This window comes from Daucus carota, chromosome 2 (assembly GCF_001625215.2).
Source record: "Daucus carota subsp. sativus chromosome 2, DH1 v3.0, whole genome shotgun sequence".
Lineage (NCBI taxonomy): Eukaryota > Viridiplantae > Streptophyta > Magnoliopsida > Apiales > Apiaceae > Daucus > Daucus carota.
In genome coordinates this window covers 19,175,647-19,200,170 of record NC_030382.2, presented here as the reverse complement: position 1 = coordinate 19,200,170, position 24,524 = coordinate 19,175,647, and the positions used below count along the sequence as shown (strand labels likewise).

At 32.2% G+C, this 24,524-nt stretch overlaps 1 protein-coding gene across 2 annotated transcripts; it reads left to right on the top strand.

Annotated features, from left to right (window-relative positions):
* The first annotated feature begins 16 nt into the window (after positions 1 to 16).
* Positions 17 to 24,145, top strand: LOC108208771 (uncharacterized). 2 transcript variants are annotated; one of them, XM_017379297.2, is made up of 9 exons: positions 17 to 2,445; positions 2,545 to 3,192; positions 10,222 to 10,857; positions 16,162 to 16,587; positions 17,290 to 17,837; positions 20,471 to 21,236; positions 21,539 to 21,916; positions 22,444 to 23,063; positions 23,374 to 24,145. In XM_017379297.2, the coding sequence occupies exons 1-9, from the start codon at positions 1,872 to 1,874 to the stop codon at positions 24,034 to 24,036; spliced, it is 5,259 nt and encodes a 1,752-aa protein (XP_017234786.1). In that variant the 5' UTR covers positions 17 to 1,871; the 3' UTR covers positions 24,037 to 24,145. The 2 variants fall into 2 exon arrangements, with proteins under 2 accessions (XP_017234786.1, XP_063942609.1); XM_064086539.1 differs by lacking the exon at positions 10,222 to 10,857.
* The last annotated feature ends 379 nt before the right edge of the window (positions 24,146 to 24,524 follow it).

Sequence of the window (24,524 nt, the reverse complement as noted above, 5' to 3'; positions counted from 1 at the left end):
CTTCTTCTTCTGATATTTTCTAAGCTTTGACAAAGTTGTATCGTAATTTTGCAATAGCTTTGGATTAGAGTAACAGGGAGTTGAGAGCAAATTTTAGCTCTTAAAATGGATCAGAATGAATGTCTATCACAAAGCAAAGTCCAGGTTGGTGATCAAATTTCCTAGTTCATACTCCCTCTGTCCCATTTTATATGATGTTTATTCTTTTTTGGGACGTCCCAAAAAGAATGAACCTATTATACTCACTATTTTTGAACACTACTTTACACTATTACACCCACTACTTTCTTCTACTATCTCCATTATATAATAATATAAACACTATTACACCCACTATTTTCCTTCACTATCTCAAATCCATTATTAAACATTGATAGGTCCCACCACCTTACACACTTTTCAACTAAACTTACTATCTTTTTCTTAATCTCCGTGAAAGTCAAACCAGCTCATACATTTTGGGACGGAGGGAGTATATATGTTAATGGCTTATCAATTTGAGCAGGATCTTCTTCATATTTCATGATGGCACTTTCAACATTTGAACTAAGATACCAAATTTATACCACCGGACAAAAGTACTGGTGCACGTTCAATGTTTTACTACTGATGATTAAAGCAAGAGCCCTACGCACTACATGGAATTTATTCTATCAACTTTAAATTATTGTATGTGATTCTGCCAAGTAGCAATTGGCTAATTTTTACAATTATTCGGCTGTGAAAACGTCTGGATCCTCTTTCACTACTAAACCCAAACCAATTTACATCCTCGTGACCATAAGGACCTACATTCAAATTACGTGAAAAAAGTCAAAACGACACTCATTTTGGGACAGAAGCTTGACAAGAAAAATAATGGAGCCCATTATAGGTACCCTCCATGTTAAATATATATATATATTGAAAAACAGTATGCTGAGTTAAAAGTTATTATATACTCCTACTTAAATACAATAATAACTCTAACTAGGCATCTAAAACTTTTATAGATTATATATAATAACTCAAAATTTAAGAATCTAAACTTATTTCGTTACAGAAGTAGTCCATTTCTGTTTCTTGATCACACCTACATTTTCGGAAGTAGCTGCTGGGGTGACAATTTCGGGTAACGGGTCGTGTTCGTGTCAGTAATCGGGTCGATTTCGGGTCAAGCTAAAATCACTCAAAATTGAATAAAACTGAAAATTAAAGTTATTAGAAATGAAGTTCTAATTTCGGGTCATTTCGGCTCAATCGGGTGATTTTCGGGTTTCTGTCTCTGTACATTCGATAAATATCACTATTTCCTTGAAAATGTTGAAAATTATTTATGCTAAACAAGCAGAACATGTATGTTTTGCAACATCAACAAATGCTCAGCATACTAAACATGATTTTGTAAAATAATATGTTTTTTAGTGTTTTATATGCCAAATGTATAAAATTTGCAAGATTGTCAATAAAATAATGATCTTTGTAGAACATGATTCGAAAAATAATACTTTTTGCAATGTTTTTATGGAGTATTTTAGTTGCAGTACATAAGTGGTCTCCAAGTCTTCAATGAAAACGTGGTCTTCATGGAACTTATCCCATTTGGACGAAGATTTAGACCACTGTTGAGAAGGTTTAGGCCGAAACTGACCCAAATTTGGACCTTTAGCCACTGTTATTTCAACAACAGCGCCTTAAAATTAACTTTTTAGTTTTTACTGATAAATCAAGTAATATTGATTTTGAAAAGTCCAAAAAGTATGATTCCAGTAACAAAGCTAGTTCAAGTGACTGCATCTTAAAATACAGCAAGCTTTTATATATAGAGACAGGGGATGCAGTTTCTTCTATTAATTCTTCTATACATAAATATATAAGAACATATAGTAGGTATGGATCTGGCTAGTACTATAGTGTTTTATATAGATGCTGAATTGGAGATGGACGCTGATAGAGTCGACGAAGATGGGGAAACAATCCTTCACATTGCATCTCGAAATGGAAACACAGAACGTGTGCGTTTCATTCTCAGGGAGTTTGCAAACAAAAATCTTCTGGTCAAGCTTAGTCATTATAAACATACAGCACTTCACATGGCTATATACGAGGGACACACTGAAGTGGCTGAGATCCTCATTGATGCAGCTCGACATTTGCCTCCTCCTGCAGATGATAATGATAAATCAGTTACTTCTTTTCAAGCTTTCCTTAGACAGGGCGATAAAGATATGGACACCGCCTTACATGCCGCAGTCATGGAAGGAAATGTCAGTATTGTTAAGCTACTAGTAGAGGCGGATCCAAGTGATACACATATCCAAAACAATGATGGTAAAACACCAATGTACATAGCTGTGGAAAAAGGGCTCAACGATATAGCAGATATAATCTCTACAACTTGCATTACTCCATCTTTGGACGGACCTCATGGGAGTACTGTTGTGTGTATTAAGAATCTCGACCAAGGTATACTCTTTAAAGATTCTTTTGGTAGTTCCTTGCATCTTTCAAGTTAAATTCTTTATCTGTTTTGCTAAAAGTTTTTTCACATATACACATATATAGGTAAGAGCCCAGGGGGAACATTATACAAAATTATGGACAGATACGCTTTGTATGTGGCAGCCATTGAAGGAGATGCTGATGCCATTCATAATTTGGAGATGCGAGCTAATATGCTCAACCGAGGTGAAGAAACTATCCTTCACGGTGAATCTCAAAATAAATATGCAGAACGTGTGCGAGTTATTTTGAGGGAGTTTGCAAAAAAAAATCTTTTGGCCACGCTGACTGCAGAGAAACAAACTGCACTTCACTTGGCAGCAATAAATGGACACACCGAATTGGCTGAGATCCTTATCGATGCAGCTAGACATTTGCCTACTTCTTTTCAAGCGTTTCTCAGGAAAGCTGATAAATTGTTGAACACTGCCTTACATAGAGCAGTTATGGAAGGTCACCCTTCTATTGTTAAGCTTTTAGTAGAGGCCGACCCGACTGATACACATCTTCAAAATGATGAAGGCAAAACTCCAATGTACATTGCTGTGGAGAAAGAGCTCAATGATAATTTCGACAACGTGCAAAGCTCCAAAAAAAATATTGTATCAGATAACCATTGTATGGTGGATATAATTTCGACAACTTGCAAAGCTCCATCTTTGGACGGACCTGATGGTAGTACTGTTATGCGTAACACGAATCTCGGACAAGGTATGTATTATAAAGATCCTCTCACTTTTTTATCTAAAAAGTGTACTCCCTCCGTCCTTAAATACTTTTCTCGTTTGCCTTTATCACGTTTGCCAACACACACTTTTGATCATTAATATCTTTAATTTTGCATTAGTATTAAATATACAAACTTCACTGTATTAAAGTACTCGTAAATATGAATCTAACAAGATCACTCATGACTATATTTAGTTTTATAGATTAGATGTAAATAAGTAATTTGTCTCGTGTCATGAACAGTGCCGACATATGAAATGAGCAAAGTATAAAGAACCAGAGGGAGTACTAGATTATAACAGTGCAAATCAATGCAAATCACCGTGGTTTAGCCCCTCCGTCCTATTGAATTGTTAACATTTGACACGCTTTTAAGAGTGTTAATAGGCTAAGACATTACTGAACTAACTCAAAACTTGTAATTGGGTTATTGAACTCAAAAAAACTTTCGCTTGACTAACTTAACTAATTTAAACTAATATAGTTTCATGATATTTTTTTTTAAAAAATATTTTCTGAATAAAAGTTTGATATTAAAACTTTTATTCAAAAAAATAAAATAAAAAATATTATTGAAAACTTTGTAGAGCCTCAAAATGCGTGCAAATAGCGAAGGTTAACAACCTCATGGATAGAGGGAGTATAATATTTCTTTTTTTAACAAAACTAGTTTATAATTAGTGCTTTGCACGGGCGGTTATAATATTTGTTTTTTATCGTATATATTTTAAATATAACTAAATATTGTTAAAATAACATTATTATAGAATAATGCAGCAAATAAATTTTTTATTTAACAACAAGCTAAATTCTTACTAGTTAAGTCCATCAAATGGGTAAATAAAAATTAGGTCGAACATATATATTTTAATGAGAATGTTAAAAAAAATTGTATGTTATAATTTAAGGAGACTTATAAACCGAGATATAAACCAACTAATCAACCTCTTAATATTTCATTATTAGTAATTAATAATATAGTCTAGAACATATTATAAGTTAAAGAGACGCCATAAACCCAAATATCGACGAGTCATACTAACCTAATTTATAATATTTTGATTTAATATATAATAAAAAATATATTATAACATTTTATAAATTAAGGAGTTCTGTGGGTCGAATACCAATCCGCTCACCAAATTCGACTGACCAAGCGATCAACTGACCAGTTGAACTTTTTTCGACTTTAATAGTATAATAATATATAGTATAGTACAGATTTATAATATTACTTTTAAGATGAGACCATTAGAGTATTTAAAATTAATGTTGATGTATTTTGGTTGAAAAATATCACCGGTTATTTATTAATAATTATATATAATAATATTATTTTTATATATGTCGCCCGTGTTAATTGTAGAAGATCAGTCTTTTAAGTTAGAAAATCTTAAAAAGATGATGTGTTTTAGTTAAATAGGTAATTACTATGTTGCTCGATATTATTTAACAAAATAGAGTTTTTTTAGTTAGAAAACATTAAAAAGATAGTATATTTTAGTTAAAAAGAATAATTGGTTTTTTAAATAGGCCCATATTTCGGACCAAGTACTGACCGACCGACCAAATTTTCAATGTTTCAACTTTAATACTAAATTTCAATGTTTTTTTTTAACGTAGGAACCCGCAGCCGCTACCCTTCGGGTGCGCACCGGGTAAACCCACGAGCTCACGTAATAGCCTGCAAACTACGTGAACTAAGGTAAACCGCACTTAAGCGACAGACTCTGATCCAGGAGGCATAATCACACATTCTCCCCCCTTCGGGAGTTGAACCTGTGACAAAGGGGATACAAGTCCCCTCTTCTAACCAGCTGAACCAACCCCTGCGGGCCTATTTTTTTTATTTCACCATGCATATGCCAAATTTTATCTCCCTTCATCCCATGTTTTTGGCAAAATCCGAAAATTATTAAATGTCATCTACACATTCGTCTACAAAAAAAACCTTTTTTATGAACCGGTTTATCCATTCTCGACTAGAAGCTGACATAATTATCTAAACAGATATATCTTCAATGAATAAAAACACACACACATATATGTATACACACATAACTGTCATAAATCACATAATCAAAATCCACATTTATTGCACATACATATAGAGTACATATTCATATTTGTTACACATACACACATATTTGTTACACATACATATTTATCCTACATTTATTTAACATATATCATAATATATTACACTTACAATTTTCAAGTTTCAATTCTTCATCCTCCAACTTTATTCTTCAAGATAATGATATAGAAAATTTGTATATACATTTATATGAGATGAATAATGAAGAATGGTGAAGAAAGAGTGTATATAAGAAATGTAAAATAAGAAATATACTACCAATTGATACTAATAATTGCGGCAACCCATTTAAAATAATATATATAGTGCAGCTAGTGGGAGAATTTATTGCAGACAACTGACTTCCCGATCACGAGCAGTCGCAATAGTTGGTTGCTATTGAAGTTACGACCGCATTGGTAGCTACTGACTTTACGCCCATATTGATCATAAGTGTACAAGAGGCAATTTTGCATTTTAGCTTTATATTCAACTATTTACTCCCGATATATCTTGAAGGAGGTCGGAAGTTTTTAACTGTTGGTTGTAATTTGATGAATTCGGTCATTTTTTGGGATAACCAATGGTCACTATCGGTCATTATTTATGCAATCATTTTTATGCTCGAAAGTTTCATTTTTTAGCTGCAATTCAAGCTTCCAATCATAAACCAACATCTAATCAAATCCATATAAATTCCACAAATCTATATAAATTCCATAAATTCTTATATCGTATAAAATTCATAACAGATCCATAAATCCTTAAAAACATATGAAAGCCATAAATCCACAAATCCATAACATATCCTTAAATCTAAAATCTACAATATATTCATAAATCAATCAAATCAATAATAAATTCATAAATCCACAATCAATAATAAATTTACTAACTAACCCTCGCACTTTTATCGTAAACGTAGCATAAAAACCGTGACGATCGATCATCTCTACACTCAAACCCAAAATATCTCCCTGCTTTAAAGCTAAAACAACCCAACACTGATCATGGATGACTATGTTTTCTTGGTTGTCTCCTTAATCTCGAAGATCCAATTTAAATTATTAGGATCACGAACATTTATATGACACAACCATTATCACAATGCTTCATAATCGCATTGAATTTAAATACAATTTAAAGTAAGACAAAATCATTAAAAAATGTGATGAAATTAATCAAATTAATATGATAAATTCTTGCAACGTCAAAGTAGTATGATCCTCAATGCGAGTCTTAATTCGATATTAAACTAAATAGAGCACAATATCATCAACAAACTATAGTAAAAAAAAAAGATTTACCGCTTCGAGCGGCAACCTGGGAATATGTTTTTACAATTCAAAGCCAGTCAAAACAACTGCATCAAAGTGTCCATTACCACCATAGCGAAGAACCTCTATATCCACAAAATGTGTGGATTAATTCATAGCCAAATATTGTTTTCTCCTAGAGTATGTAGGATCTGGAGAATGTTGAGCATTCGTTAAAGTAATAATCACCTGAGGGGGTATGAGATTGACCCTATCTCTCAAGGCATGCATCTGGGATTCTTTACGCATGTATATTTAGTCAAATTATTTATGCATCCACCTTAGAAAATGAACTGTATTCGTATTTAGTGCGCAAAACCGAATAAATCTGACCATAAATCCTAAAATGAAAATAAAAATTTCCACCCCACCCCATTTGTTTGATCTAAAAAACAAAAGTACGCAACCATAAATACATTGTAAGGAGCAAATAATGTTTAGAAAATTTTAAAATTAAATAAAATTACCTCAAGCCGAGGGATCATAAAGCACCTACATAAAATTATCATTGAAGACATTGACGAGAAAGATTCCATCATCCTTGTAACTAAACATCGCTTGAATACACATTTATAGAGGTGTCAAAAACACCTTCCTCCAAGACACGATCACAGTTGGTTTGCTTGTTAGGAAGTTGGAAAGTACTACTTAATGGAATCGATCCCCTCAAAAAAAATTCTACAACTATTTCGATGGTATGAGTTGTGCCTAAAACGGGCGAACAACCAATTAAAAGTCATATCGATAGTGGAATTTGATATATATATATATATATATATATATATATATATATATATATATATATATATATATATATATATATCAATATTCTCATAATTATACTTATACCATGTTATTGTGCATAGCATCTTGAGGGACAATTAATTTCATGAAATGATGATATCGGACATTCTCAAGGTCCACTAGCATTAAATAAATGACTTGAAATTAAAAAAAAAATCTAAAAATAAAATTCCCATTGAAAATCCACAATAACCAAATAATCGAACCTAACATAATCGAACCCAAAACCATATATAAAATTGAATCGGACGTATATACATCGAACATATAATATGGAACTGGACATATATACACAAACACACACGCATACCAAACAATATATACACATATAGAACATATAAGAAATCTGATTGGACATATAATCTAGAGTGAAACATATAATGTGACATTAATAAACACACAATATAATCGAACATTATAAACACACACAATATATAAAGACACAAGCGACATGCACAAACACACTATATACCCATAATGCAGTAGGGGTGATCATCAAACCGCATAAACCGCAAAAAATGATTGCACCACTTCACACCGCACCGTAAATTGCGGCTTTTATTTCTTGTGGTGCGGTTGCGTTTTGAAATTTTGATAAACTGCAAGATGCGGTGCGGTTTGCGGTTTGAGATTTATTATTACGGTTCAATTACCTTTTTTAACTAAAACACATCATCTTTTTAGATTTTCTAACTAAAACGCTGATCTTCTAAAATAATACGGGCAATATAATATAAAAAGATAACATTAAACCGAAACATTAAAAGTTTAGCCGGTCGGTCGATATGTGGGCCGAGATACGGGTCTATTTATATAACCAATTATTCTTTTTAACTGAAATATATTATTTTTTTTATATTTTCTAACTAAAAAAAACTCAATCTTCTAAAATAACATCGAGTAATATAGTAATTAATCTTTTAACTAAAACATATTATAAAATTAATTAAATTTATAATATATACGATAAAATAATAAATATATTAACCGCCCGTGCATTGCACGGGTTATAAGCTAGTATGTATATATATATATATATATATATATATACATATACATACATATATATATATATATATACTACAAACTAAAAACCAGTCTCTCGCCAATTTTTAATCACTATTTTTAACTACGGAAATCACTAATTTGTACATCACAAATCACTAATTTATATATAGCATATCTCGCGAATATAAATATATACATTCATATACATACAATGTATATAATCATCTTCACATGGACCTCCTGCCACCATTATCAACACTTTATTTATATAACTGGGCACCACCGACTACCATCAACTAATAGCCACCGCCGCTTGCCACCGTAACTTACCACAATTAGCGACGACTTACGACAATCACACGCCTAGATCATCTCATCACTTACTACCATCATGGAACTCCTATTATCATAATTGATCATTAGTAATCGACAACTAATTAATAGTTAAGATAAGTAGATTTTTTCAATTATGAAAAATAAAAATTGCAGATTTTACTATATAATACAGTGAATATTAATGCAGTATAAACTAGTGATTTCTGTAGTTGTAAATAGTGATTTTGAAACATGTTTTTATCTTGTATTTAAAATTTGGTTTGTATTTGATCACTAGCATATATATATATATATATATATATATATATATATATATATATATATATATATATATATATATATATATATATATATATATATATATATATATATATATATATATATATATATATATATATATAGGCCATTGCTCAAAACAGAACACTGTTTAAAAAAGAACAACACAGAACACTTTAGAACAAATATAGAATCTCATCTAAAACTTGAATTAAATTCAAATTTTAAGCTGAATAACGTTTTATTATGAATGATAATAGTATCCACCATGTTTAATAATAAATATTATTAAAAATAACATGATTCTATGTAAAATAATCATGCAAAAAATATATTTATATGATTCTATTCTGGATTCTGTTCTGGATTCTATAATATTTCATATCAATAATTTGGATGAGTTTGAATGTTAGATTTCATATATTAAGTTTAATTAGTGTTTAGCTATGTAGTTATAACCTTAACAAATAATTATTTGTGAAAAATGAAGTGTTATGACAGTGTTTTGTGTTGTTCTTTTTTTAAAGCTGTTCGCGAACAAGCTCGAGCTCGGCTCGATAAAAGCTCGGTTCGGCTCGGTTCGTTAAGAACTCGAGCTCGAGTTCGAACACATAAATGTGTTCGTTAAGAAGACGAGCTCGAGCTGAGCTTTTAGTGTGTTCGGCTCGAGCTCGGCTCGTTAAAGCTCGAAAAAATACAATATTTTTTAAATAATTTCATAATATATACATGTTATTGAACGCCGAATTCAACATATAATATATCAAATCGATCAGGAGAATATTTACTATAATATGGTACCATCAAAAAACACTAAATTTTTTATTTTGCTTGCTATTTTAAGAGCCAAGTAGGGATTTGACCTTAATTGTTCGTGAACAAGCTCGTGTTCGGCTCGTTAGTTAACGAGCTCGAGCTCGAACACGATTTTTTGTTCGATAAGAAAGCTCGGCTCGGCTCGGTTCGATAAGAAAAAATTTAAAACTCGGCTCGGCTCGGTCAAAACTCGGCTCGGCTCGGTTCGTGAACAGCCCTACATATACATATATATATATATATATATATATATATATATTTTTTTTTTTTTCTTGTTATCTTTTTATGCTAAATTCAATTTCTTCCTAATAATTCCTCCGAGTACATATATAGTCCAGCTCCTTAAATCCATGATCTGACACATATTTATTTATATAGCTAAGAGCCCCGGTGGAGGCCTCTATAGAATTATGGATAAAGATGCACTGTATGCAGCTGCCATTGCCGGAAATGCTGATGCCATATCTATATTGGAGATGCAAGCCGATAGACTCGACCGTAATGGAAAAACTATCCTTCATGTTGAATCTGGTGATGGAAAGACAGAACACGTGGCATTTATTTTGAAGGAGTTTGCACCCAAAAACCTTCTGGTCAGGCTAGATAATCAACAAGTGACTGCACTTATGTTGGCTGCATACTATGGACACGCTGAAGTGGTTAACCTCCTCATTGATGCAGCTAGACATTTGCCACCACCATCTTCAGCTGATGATAATCCAATAACTTCTTTTCAAGCTTTTCTTAGGCATGCTAATCAAGAATCGGAGACTGCCCTACATGCAGCAGTTAAGAAAGGTCACGTGGATATTGCTAAGATATTAGTAGAGGCGGACCCAAATGATAAACATATTCAGAACAAATATGGTAAAACTCCGATCTACATGGCTGCAAAGAATGGCTACCACCAAATAGTTAAGCTGATATGTAAAACTTGCACTGCTCCCCCTGATTTAGATGGTCCAGCTGGTAGTACGACTGTTTTACATGTTGCTATAAAGAATCTCAATAAAGGTACGTAGGATTACATACCTAGCATATGTACCAATTTAATTTGGTTATGCATTTTTTTTGTTTTAAATATATAAGTATAATGGTTTTAAAAAAAAAGTTATATAAGTATAGTATATACTCCCTCCGTTCCACAATACATGTCACTTAGACTTTTTCACGTAATTTGAGGTGCAAATAAAACATATGTCTATATATTATTTTTCAAATTTTCCTTTTCTGAATAAAAATATGGATGTTATACTTTTATTCAGAAAAAGAAAATTTGAAAAATAATGTACAGAAGTATGTTTTATTTGCACATCAAATTACGTGCAAAAACTCAAAGTGACATGTATTTTGGTACGGAGGGAGTAGATAATAACTTGTGTGTCATGTAAAGGGTTGTTTAATAATATATATATATATATATATATATATATATATATATATATATATATATATATTAGTTAAGTTCTATGGAGTACACAAAAACATTGGAGTATTGCAGTACAAGTCATAATTTTTTAGTTTAATCAAAAATAATATTTTTGATTATTCAAATTTGTATATAATTTATCATTTATAAGTTGTCTTAATCATAATTATCAATTAATCAATAATATCTTTCAACTTTAACAAGTATTAAGATTCTTGTTCTACTTATTAGTTATATTGCAGAAAATGGTGCCTCTGATTTATAAAAGTAATTGTTCTACGTTTTGATTACAATGTTTATGTTGTAGAACATAATCTGCAGGTTGTAGAATGTTTACAAATATTGCAGAACAAAAAAAATTAAATTTAGATGACTACATTATATTTTATCCAATTTTGTACTCCAATACTCCAATGTTTTTTTGTACTCCATAGAACTTAACTCATAATATATATATATATATATATATATATATATAATATATATATAGGGGCTTACTCCACTAGAAACTAAATTAGCCTAGAAACTAGAAACTAGTATCTGACCAATTTTTTATCACTATTTTTAACTGCAAATATCACTCGTTTGTACATCACCAAATCACTATTTCCTATACAAGAAATCTCAGAAATATAGATAATATAAATATACATATATATAACATATATCATCATCATCTTCACTCATACCACATTGATGAACCTTCGAGCATCATTATCAACCCATTCCACTGCTACCGCGGTCACCTACACCCACGATTGACCTACCACCGCTTGTCACCATAACTTGTCATTACTAGTGATTATTTACCACCACCACACGCCTAATCTCATTATTATTTTACCATCATAAACCTCCTACAACTATAATTGATCATCAATAATCGATAACCAATAGCAAATATAAGTAAATTTTCTCAATTATTAATAATAAAAACTGCTAATTTAATTGCATAAAATAGTGATAACTAGCGTATAAACGAGTGATATTAGTAGTTGTAAACAGTGATCATGGGAGTGGTTTCTAGTTTCTAGAATAACATTAGTTTCTATTTGATCACTTGCCTATATATATATATATATATATATATATATATATATATATATATATATATATATATATATATATATATATATATATATGGAAGTGCTATATATATATATATGGTCGTATTTGAGTACAAACATACAAAACCCTGATTATGACAATAATACTAGTGATTACCAGTTTTTATTAATCACCAAAATATACTAGTGGTTGTGGGTTTAGTATGGGTTTAGTGATTCCTTTTAAACAATATTTTAGTAATTGTTTGTAAATTTATAAACTTTGTATTTAGGAACTTCCCCAAGTGTTCAAATATAAACTAAAAATAGACTACAAACTTCTTAGCCAGATCTAATCTAATACTCCCTCCGTCCCATTTTATGGGAAATCCCAGAAAGAATGAACCTATCATACTTACTATTTTTAACACTGCTTTTCACTATTACACCCCACTACCTCTTTATTTTATACTCTCTTTTTATTAAATAAACATTATTACACCCACTACTTACTTCAACTATCTCAAATCTATTATTAAATATTGATAGGTCTCACCACTTTACCCATTTTTCAACTAAATTTACTACATTTTTCCTAATCTCCGTGAAAGTCAAACCAGTTCACTCTTTTTGAGACGGAGAGAGTAGTAATTCAGGACACACAGTAGAGTTGCACCCTCCACGTGATTCCACAAAATTCCTCCGTTTTAATTTGAAGTTTCCCATCAATAGGTTAACTTTTTTTAAAATCCGATTCACAAAGCATTATAATATCACATATATAATTAGTTTTGACCATAATGATTGACATGTTTCATCTCACATTGTTCCAGTAAAATAACTAGCAATATTACATATATGGTCATATAACTAATTTAAATATAAGGGATATTAATTCATGTGATCAATTCACACCGTCATTATCTTTATCAGAAATTAATGCATAATCCTTAACTACATATCTTGTGTTGGACTGGAAATGCTTAACTCGTCTTGAACTGACTCACCGAGTCTAAGAGAATCTCCACCAAATTTGCAAATTTTCCTCCGACTTGTTGGTTGTTAGTCCATGATACATATGAAGCTTTTGACTGTAGAATATAAAACTGATTCTTATTAATTCTTATTCCTCTAAAAAAGAGATTACATGTCATATTTAAAACAAACGTACTTGACTCCTAACAATACTCTACTACTTCTAATAAATCTCCTAAAACAAGATAGATTCAATACCTCCTACAAACTCTCTAAAACTCCAACAATCATCCAACTACTTCAATATAAAATTAATCCTCAAAATAAATAACTAAACAAACAGTGGCGGAACCAGGATTAATTTCGACCCCGGGCTAAATTATTATTAAAATTTCAGCAAAAAAATTAAAAGTAAATACACATGCCTTAATTGGTTAAGTGGTGACATCTTTACAGCTTTTTTTTAGGAAGGAATGGATGACAGCTGAGTTCTACAATTTTGCATATTTTAATAGCATTGTAAGATAACTTCATCGTCTATGTCTTTAAAATATGGTCTTCTCGATGTAAACCACCATATTAAGTGGGCTATTTTTTTTTTATATATAATCATTTTTAAATTTGTCCCCGGGCTAAAAAACTAAAAATAAATAAATTATACTTACTATTTTTTTCTCAACCGGGGCTGGCGCCGGGGCTAGCCCCCCTTGGTTCCGCCCCTGTAAACAAATAATAATAATAACTCAATTTAAGATTATTCCAACAATCACCCCCATAATCTTAAATTTACTTAATAGAATTTATGAATCACTTCTCTTCATTCGTGATGCACTTCTCACCACCACCAATTTGTTGATGCACTTCTCATCAACACCAAATTCACTGGAGCACTTCTCTCCCGGTGCACATAATCACCCATAATTCTAAAGGAGAGGTTCTGCCTCAACCAATTGAGCCATGACTTCTTCATCATTTTGGAACCTACAGTTTTTTGCCAGATGCCCATATCTGTTGCATTTGAAGCATTGTGGCTTTCCTTTGTGCCAACAATCCTTCTCTTCATGACCGAGCTTATGACAGTGGTTGCATTGAACTTTGTTGCATGTGCCTTTGGAGAATGAAGTTTTTGCTAATAGGAGTCCCTCATTCTTTCCTCCTTTTTCTTCCTCCCTCATTGATCTCCTTTGATCAACAGCACTAAGTGCATTGACTAACTCCACTAGGGTTATTTTGGATAGGTCTTTGGAATCTTCAAGTGAGGATATTTTAGACTCATATTTTTCAGGAACACTCACCAGAATTTTATCAACAACCCTCTCATTGGCAAATGTTTCACCAAACAACTTTATTTGATTAACAATACTCATAAGCTTACTCACATATTCCTTAATAGTTTCGTTCCCCTTCATCCGCTGCATCTCGAATTCTCGTTTGAGATTCAAAACTTGCATCAACTTTGTTTTAGCATTTCCTTCAAACTCTTCTTTTAACGTGCTCCATGCCTCTTTTGGTGACTCGCAAGTCATGATACTTGTAAAAATTCCATCCGACACCGCCGAATGAATACATGAGAGTGCCTTTGCTTCTCTTGCCGCTTCCTCGTCACGTTTTTTGATTTGAGCTGCGGTTGGATTTTGTGGAAGAAGGGTTAATTCAACATCACTTTCAATTGTTTCCCACAGACTCATAGCTTTCAAATATGATTTCATTTTGATAGCCCATGAATTATAGTGATCTCCTTTGAATGTAGGTATCGAAAGAGAAAAATTATTTGACGCCATTTGAAAGAAAATACAAAGATTGCTTATCTATATATATATTTTCATAACTTCACAAGCTCTTTAAACCTAGCTCTGATGCCAAGTGTAGAATATAAAACTGATTCTTATTAATTCTTATTCCTCTAAAAAAGAGATTACATGTCATATTTAAAACAAACGTACTTGACTCCTAACAATACTCTACTACTTCTAATAAATCTCCTAAAACAAGATAGATTCAATATCTCCTACAAACTCTCTAAAACTCCAACAATCATCCAACTACTTCAATCTAAAATTAATCCTCAAAATAAATAACTAAACAAATAATAATAATAACTCAATTTAAGATTATTCCAACATTGACGCTTTTATATTATGGCAACTAAAATATAAAAGCGTGTAAATTTGAGTCATCACTTTGCAATTTACTCTAAATATAACTTGTGCTAAACTTGTTATTCCTAATTATTGCCAAAACTCAACTATCGTTGCACTACAACAATTCTACTTACGACGGAAATTCTGTAAATACAAAGTATAATCGTAAATATATATGCACAACTTACGAAAAAAAATTTCGACATAACCTCGTTTATATTATATATGACGAAAATTTATGTCACATATTGTGGTTGATAAGTTGGCCAGCGGAGTCCACATGGGAAACATACGACTAGAAAATTTCGTCGAATATTACTTTAACAAATTGGGTCTTGGGTCCACGTGACTGAACGTCCTAAATATACTAGGCCCTCATTAAAAATACGACAAATATATTTTGTCATATATTGTTGTTGATAAATTGAGCAGTGGGGTCCATGTGGTTGAACCTACAATGATAGCGAAAACTTGCAGCATACAAGTAAATTACCGACCATTTTTAATACTTAAGACGCCATTAAAAATGATGGAAAGTTCTTGTCGCAAATGGTATTAATTACGACAAAATAGGCGGAAAATATCCTTCATAAATACCCAGAATTGTTGCAATGTTAACATTTTTAGTATAGCAAAATATTTTTTGTTAGACTAATACTTTGAATATTTGAACTCTAGATATGTCTACACAAATATTCCCCCCCTAATATATTCTGTTCCCTAGCAGCGAAAAAAGAAGACAGAGATGTGATTGGACGAATCATTGAATCCGTCAAAGGTGTACGTGATCATCAGGGCAAATATGGAAGAGATGAAAGATTAATTAATTTCTTTAACAGAACTGATCAGAAGAAATGCATGGTTTTGGAACTAGCCGTAGAAGGAAATTATTTGGACGTGGTTAAATTGATATTTGAAGAAAATCCAGTGTATCGCCTTCGTAAGCCCCGACATCGTGATTTGATTGGTATAAAACCTCTAGTTTACAAAGCCATGGATAAAGAGTACAATGAGATGGTCAACTTACTCACTGAAACATATGAAAGATTAATCAGAGAAGCAAACGAAAGAAGAGTTCAAACTAATGCTGCTCTTAATCTTGAGTTCGCGATTATGTCCCAGTTGATCCATGCTATCAGTATCCGTCTGGAAGGTACAACATTTATAATTCATTTCAGTATTATTCAAATACTAGGATATTGCAGAGTTATATATAAAGTCCGTAAAATGCAAAGTCATATATGTTAAATAATACTATGCAAGACAATTTGTTAAAAATAAGAATATCAATTCAATTTATTTAATGGATTCTGATATATAAGAATTATTATAAACAAGGGTAGATAAAATTTACTAACAGACAACATTCACGACAATAAAAGAAGATAAAACTTACCGAGTAAAATATAAAACCGACCAACAACGTTTGGTCAGTTATGAAAGACACGACAATGTTTGATGACATGACAGAATCATAACTGCTAAAAAGGGCTGGTTGGTTTTATGAAAATGTTGAAAACTGTGTTTTATTTTAGCTTCAACCCATTCCTTATTTACATTATCAATCATTTTATTCAAGTTAATTAGATAAGTTCAAGTCATCCCTGGTTTGATTTGAATGAGTAGAGATCGAGCCAAACAAACACAAAACTCAGATCATATTCTTTCTAATGACCCAAAAACTTTTTACATTCGAATTCACATTCAGTTAATTAGTAAATAAACACATTGTACAAAGCTCGAAAAATGGATAGAAACACATCAACATATTTTATAATCAGTAGCAACCATATGTCATATATAAAGAGAATAATTATATCCTGAAGTGCAATTCATATAATTAAATTTTTTTCAGACTTCGCTATGATGGTGTTGCATGGATGGCGTCGTGCAAAATTTGAATTTGTTGACAATATGGGATGGACAGTACTTCACCATGCAACATATTATGAATTTAATTCAATTCTTGACTACATAGTAAGAGTGCAACAAGAACTTGAACATCCATTTTCGTATCAAGACATGATATCAACACCATTTCATGTAGCAGCACAAAAGGGATATACTTCTACGGTAAAACTTCTTCTCGATAAATGGCCGTCTACATCTCAAGCATATACTGCTGTTGATAAAAATGGACAAAATATATTACATTTAGCAGCATTGCAGAGCAACAAAGAGATAATTCAATGTAGTATAAAAAAATGTCCAGAAGAGTATAAGAAGAAATTTATAAATGAGATGGATAATAATGGTGATACGCCACTTCATATACTTATCTTGCGTGGTTGCTTCGTTCCCGAACTCTTAAGATATGAAGGAATCGATATGACCATAAAAAACAAGAAAAGATGGACTCCTGCAGATATGTTGTATTTTGAAGACCAAATTGCCGATGATCAGGTACATAAAAATTGACTCTTTTATTATTATTTCTGAAATTTTGAATTACTTTTTAGATTTATATGTGTGAAATGTAAGTAGAGCCACCATTTAATATTTTTAATATTGCTTAGGACATTGGTAAGCGTTAGGCTAACTGTTCACCTTCATCCGTAGTTGGTGTTGAAATTTGAACATGAATGTAATTAAAAATAGAGTGACTGACATTTTGCACCCCTTATGTTTAGGCGTTTTTTCGATTTGGTCTCAAACAATTTTTTTTGCCAGTATGCACCCTAAAGTTCGAAAAGCGCTTCGCTTTGCACCCCTTTAACCACTTTCCGTTTAATTGACCGTTAAAGTTAACAGATGTGCCCTTTTCACTTTGCACCCCACAATTTTAATTTTTTTTCATGAGTATTTTGAAATATTTTTTTTCATGAATGTAAATATCAAAAATATTGAGAGACTTTAAGTATGGCAGTGGTTTCGAAAGCTTATGCGGAAAACCTCCGGCGGCCAAGACCTTTGAAAGGCATTGCAAATGAAAGCACCAAAATTAGAAGTTGCTCAGTAGAGTAAGGTTGCACAGAATAATGTAAAGATAATCTGAATATTACCTTCAAGGAAACACCTGCTAAGGAGAACTTCTCAATTTTATGTAGACTACCAGGGATTATAACCACATTGAATGTTTGCATCTCCTCAGAGCAATCTTCTAATAACATTAAAGAGTATTCTTCGAGGTTTTCTAACCCAGCTAGAGAATATTTGGAAGATAACTCATGGTGTACTTGAATCAGACGTTTAAGATTAGGAGCACAAAAGTTGTTAGGGAAAAGTCCTCTGCGAATTACCAAGGTCAACTTCTCAAGTACAGGGCAAAAGAAGATGCTTTGTCCAAAACTATAAGTAGCATCAACTAGCTCAAGATGAGTCAGATTAGCAAATCTTTCACATGAGGGTGTATAGGGAAACCAAACACTTAAAAGCCTTAAATGAGTCAGGTCTAGAAGAGAGAATTATGTGCATTAGACTCTTCAAGGAGATTATAATAGTTATCCAGTGTAGGTTGCTTGGTACCATTCTTTGATAATAATGAAATCCACTGATCAATATAATCATGAACTATTTGAGTATCAGACTAATAACCTTGAGGTACGTCTAGTACTGAAAAATTGAGGATCGGACCTTTGTGGAGTAGGAGAACTTTATTTATCACACTAATAAATCTATACGCATTCAGTCTTGTATCATCATTTTCAGTATATTTCTTCATCATGCTGTGAAATATCGATTCCAAATCAAAGATCAGATGTGAGATCCTAGTCCAACGATGCCTCCATGCTCTTGACAAGGCACTGGTTCTCACTGCGTCTTGTATTGGCAGAAAACATAGGGATAATTTCTTGTAAGTTCTGAGGCAACTCACTGATTATATCTTTCTTAACACCACCGACCTTTCTCCTACTAGATTGTGCCATCATCTTCTACAATTAATAATTGCCAACCCCTTCAATTTATTAATTATTATATCCCAGTAGCATCATTTTAATCACACTAAATTCATGAACTAGGTTTAAGATCCATTAATATTCCATCATCAATTAGTGCATGCAGAAAATTCTTAAACATATTGAAAATATTTCAAAGGGCTTACATTCATGAAAAAAAATATTTCAAAATACTCATGAAAAAAAATTAAAATTTTGAGGTGCAAAGTGAAAAGGGTAGATCTGTTAACATTAACGGTCAATTAAACGGAGAGTGGTCAAAAGGGTGCAAAGTGAAGCGCTTTTCAAACTTTAGGTTGCATATTGTCAAAAAAAATTGTTTGAGACCAAATCGAAAAAGCGCCTAAACATAAGGGGTGCAAAGTGTCAATCACTCTTAAAAATAAAACCAAAAATTATATCAATAGCCGTTTAGTGATGTAAATAAAGAAAATGTCATTATCTAATACAAAATTACTAACATATAAATATATATAATCATATAAAAAAATTTTAAAAAACATTTATCATGTAGAGTAAAAACCATGTTAAGAATGTATGTCATCCTTTCTTAAAAAAAAAAGAAAGAATGTATATCATCCTCTCTGAGGTAAAAATATGTCATCTAAATTTGTTTGTCAACTTCTTATAAAATGGATAATATTATCCATTCTCTCTCCTCTTTATTCTCAATTTTATTATTCTCCATTAGTTTGTCATCTCGAATTATTATTTACACATCCATCTATTTTATATTTTTAAGTAACATTCATTTTACTTTTCTGCAATTTATGTAATACCTATTTTTATGTATCATTTGACTGTGTTTTGATTAAATATATTAAAAATATTTATTTTAAATTTGAATTATGACATTATTTAATATTGAGACACATTTTTTACATATATTTTGAGTTATTTTTCTTATAAAAAAGTTAAATATAATATATTATATATGAGTTGCTCATGTTGCACATGCACACCTAAAGAGAGAACATGTGCAATTTGAATATATGAAAAGAAGATGGATCATATAAAAAACACAACATATACTATTTGAATATATAAAAAGAGGATGGATGGTTACCTAAAATTTGAATATGGTTTGAACCGTATTTCATGATTTTTTTTTTTATATTATTTTCTTTGCGTTATTTACAGGTACAAATCAAAATTGCACTTGATGGTATCCAAACTGATGGAAAAATTGATATTTTTTCAAGTTCAGTCCTTCCAAGTAAACGGATGAGAAAAGATGAGATTCTTAAAAAAGAAACACAATCGAAGACGCATGAAAAGTATGCAGGGATGAAAGAAGATCCTGATGCTATTGCCAGTTGTTTTGCCGATGCCATTGCGGGAGATGCTATTTCCAAAGCTGCATTAAAGATGAAAGTAGATAAAGTGAATGAATTGGGAGAAACTATCCTTCATGTTGAATCAAAGAAGGGAGATATAGACAATGTGCAATTCATTGTGAGTTCGTTTGCTAAGAAAAACCTTTTGGACAAGCTGGATAGATCAAATCAAACTGCACTTCACCTTGCAGCACAACATGGACACACTCAAGTGGTTGAAGCTCTGGTTCATGCCGCTAAGAAATTGTTTTGTTCAGCTAATGATGATGCCAATATTCCAGTCAGTTCTTTTCAGAATTTTGTTAGGCAAGCTAATGTTCCAGACAAGAACACCACTTTACACCTAGCAGTCCTCAATAATAATGTGGCAATTGTTAAGCTCTTAGTAGAGGCGGATCCATATGATGACCATGTTCAAAACAATGTAGGCAAAACTCCAATCTACATAGCATCCGAAAATGGGTACAAAGATATAGTAAGAGAGATCTGTAGCACTTGCAATGCTCTGTCTATAGATGGTCCGGATGGTACGACTGCTTTGCATGCTCTTATTCAGAATATAGGCCCAGGTAAGTATACTATGCTGTATGAATGGATGATTTGTTTTTTTTCCCCATTAACTTTATTTAAATTCGTATATGATATCTCTCGAATGGACTAAAATTTCGGAAAAATATTGTAACAGCCTTCAGGTTGGTGCTGAAAATAAAAGGGTAGTATAATTTGAATATAGGTAATTGGATGCTCTAGGGACAAAGCAATGGGATATCTAAAATTCATTTAGACAATTTCGTTTATGTGATAACTTAGTAATTTAGAATCACAGAACACATGTTTTTTAGTGAGAGTAACAACTTATTATGACATGTAGTGACAGAAGGAGAGAGCGATGTGATTGGGATGATGGTTCATGCAGCCAAACGCTGGAGTAGTGAACAGAATGCATCAGCCGTAGATTTTGAAGAAATATTTAGGAGAACAGACAAGTCAGGAAGAACTGTCTTACAACTTGCGGTGGAGAGAAATGATGTGGATGCTGTTAGACTCATCCTAAAAGAAGATCCGGCCAATCAACTTGGTCGTGATATTAAAAGAAATGGTCTCATGCGTTTGATCAGCAATGCCATTGATAACGGGTATAGTGATGATATTATCAAATCACTGTCTGAAACATACAAAGCTGGAATAACAGACCCAGATTATAAAGAGGCACTTGCTTTGATTCTTGCTATTCAAAAGCTTGATAAAGGTATGTAAATTATATCATATATGTGTATATATACTGTATGATGAAATCTTATATTTTTATATTTATTGAGGACTATTAATACTATATACTCCCTCGGCCCCCTCAATTCTTAACATTGGAGGACGGGGACTTGGCACATATTTTAACCCTCTCATAAGAAATAGTTTGATAAATTATTTTAAATTCTTTTTTCTTCTGAATAAAATTTTTATACATAACAAGAAATTTTTTAAAAAAAGCTATAAACTTATATTTTATATGCACCTTAAAATGCTTGTCAAGCCCTAAAAAAAGTGTTAAGAAATGAAAGGGACAGAAGGACTATATGTTGTGCTTGTGCAAATACATTTTTGCAAACATGTGCAGAATATGCTACTTCAAGTAATTTTGTGGTTGCTATATCAAGTGCCTCAGTATAATTGATATCTTATGTGGTGTGAATCAAATTCAAGATTATTATGTGTATTTTTTTCCTTTGACTTGTGTTTAATATAATTCACGTATTCACCTCTTTGTTTTTTCTTCAGACTCTGTATTAAGTCTCTTGAGAAAGGCCAAAAAACTTGTAAGTTTTACCGAAGATAATGGTTGGACACCACTTCACTATGCAGTATACTGCGAATTTGATTCGATACTCGATGCCATAATAAAAGCGCAAAAAGAGGTGGGATACTCATTTGTGTACAGAAATATGGAATCTACACCATTTTATGTAGCAGTGAGACATGGATATACTTCTACGTTGGTACGACTTCTGGAATCATGGCCAGCTTTGTCTTCTGCTGCTGAATCTCCATACACAATTGTTACTGAAGATGGTAAAAATATACTGCATTTGGCAGCTGCTGCTGATGCTGCTGAAAATAAAAAAGCTTTTGCTGATAATGCTGATACTAGAAAAGCTGCTGCCGATAATAGAAAAGAGATGGTACAAGGTATATTGAAATATTGTCCTAAGAAGTACAAGGACATGATTTTGAAACAACAGGATTGCAATGGCAATACTCCTCTCCATCTACTTTTCTGGCATGGTTGTTCTATTCCTGAGCTAACAAAACATCAAGGACTTGATACAATGAGAAAAAACAAGAAAGAATTTACTCCCCTGGACATGCTGTATGTTAAAGACGATATTGTTGCTGATCAGGTACCTTAAAAACCTCACTTTTCTTTTTTACTTTTTGGGAAACTAGTTTATTGTCCTTTTTTTAAAAAATTAACGCGGTACCGGAAAATTTAGAATCCCTGGTCATGCTTGTAGTAAATGGATACCAATATTTACCTTCCATTCTTGTTAATTTTGCTCCTTGGCTAAGTGATCAGAGACGCCAAGGCAAGAGAAAGTTTACTACATTGATTTATTTGATACCTCTAAAGTCTTGGTACAATCTAATTATAAAGGATCATGACCCCAAAATGAAGATAATTAGCAACTCTTGGTTGTCCTCTGTTTGTAGGTGCATATCAAAATTGCACTTGATGATGTCCAGAATGATCAATCAATTTTGAAGCTTTGGGATAAAAAAAGTGAGAAGAAAAAGGATATTTGGGAATGTAACAAAACCACCCCAAGTAAACGAAGGAAAAAAGATGTGAAATTTGACGTAGAGAAAAATAAATTGAAGGAGAAAAAGCACGCCGAGAGGAAAAAAGATCGGGAAAGATATAAAATGAGGACCAACACCCAAATATTAGTTACGGCATTGATAACTACAGTAACTTTTACTGTAGGATTTACGATGCCGGGTGGTCTCCATCAAAGTGGAGAGGCTGATGAAGGACAGGTAATTCTGTCTAGAAAGGGAGCGTTTAATGTATTCATGGTATCAGATGCCTTAGCTCTACTGATGTCAACATCTTCATTATTTTTCTACTTCCTTGAATCAATGAATGAAGATCTACACCAGGTGTCACTGCTCAATGCGTCATCCACTGTGCTCAACATTCTTTCTATTGGGACGATGATGTTGACTTTTATCGCAGGAACGTATGTGGTCTTATCCGACACACCAGTTCTGGCTATAGCCATTTGTATCACTGGTTCTCTCTTCTTTTCTCTTATTCTTCTGTGGATCATCAAGATAGCATATGATCGTTGCGTAAAAAAGAACAAAGATTGAGTATGCATGTCACTATTTTCATATGTTCTAATAAAATTTACAATTTGTATGATGTATTGTATACGACTCCACAATCAAGTGATGGGCAATGGTGTAGTACATTTGTACCTGACAAGTGTTTAAGGACATCTTAAAGCTTTGTTTAGCCTTCCCGAGACGCACTCTAAATATTGTTTCGAAATGATAAACTACAGAATTCTTTTTAAAGCTGGAGAAGAAACCAGGACTTTAACTCCCTAGTCCCTATCAGGCTTGACTAGTAGGCATGGCAAGATGTAAAAGAACAAAAAACAGTGAAGAATAAAACACCATATTCATTCCTAAAATATATATTAATGACAACAATGCATGATACTTGAAATAGATTATTGTTTTAGTAGTGTGAATGTGTAGGAAAACATGAAACCTTTTTCAAATCTCCAGCTCAGTCTTAACTAATCTTTACTTTCTTCTACTGACTCAACATCGTCGCCATGTTAGTCAATATT

Bases quoted from the DNA above. Each gene is read 5' to 3' on its own strand.
- LOC108208771 (XM_017379297.2), top strand. From the start codon at position 1,872: ATGGATCTGGCTAGTACTATAGTGTTTTATATAGATGCTGAATTGGAG. The intron at 10,858-16,161 runs GTACGTAGGATT...GTTCCCTAGCAG, and splicing joins TATAAAGAATCTCAATAAAG to CGAAAAAAGAAGACAGAGAT. The intron at 21,237-21,538 runs GTAAGTATACTA...TATGACATGTAG, and splicing joins TATTCAGAATATAGGCCCAG to TGACAGAAGGAGAGAGCGAT.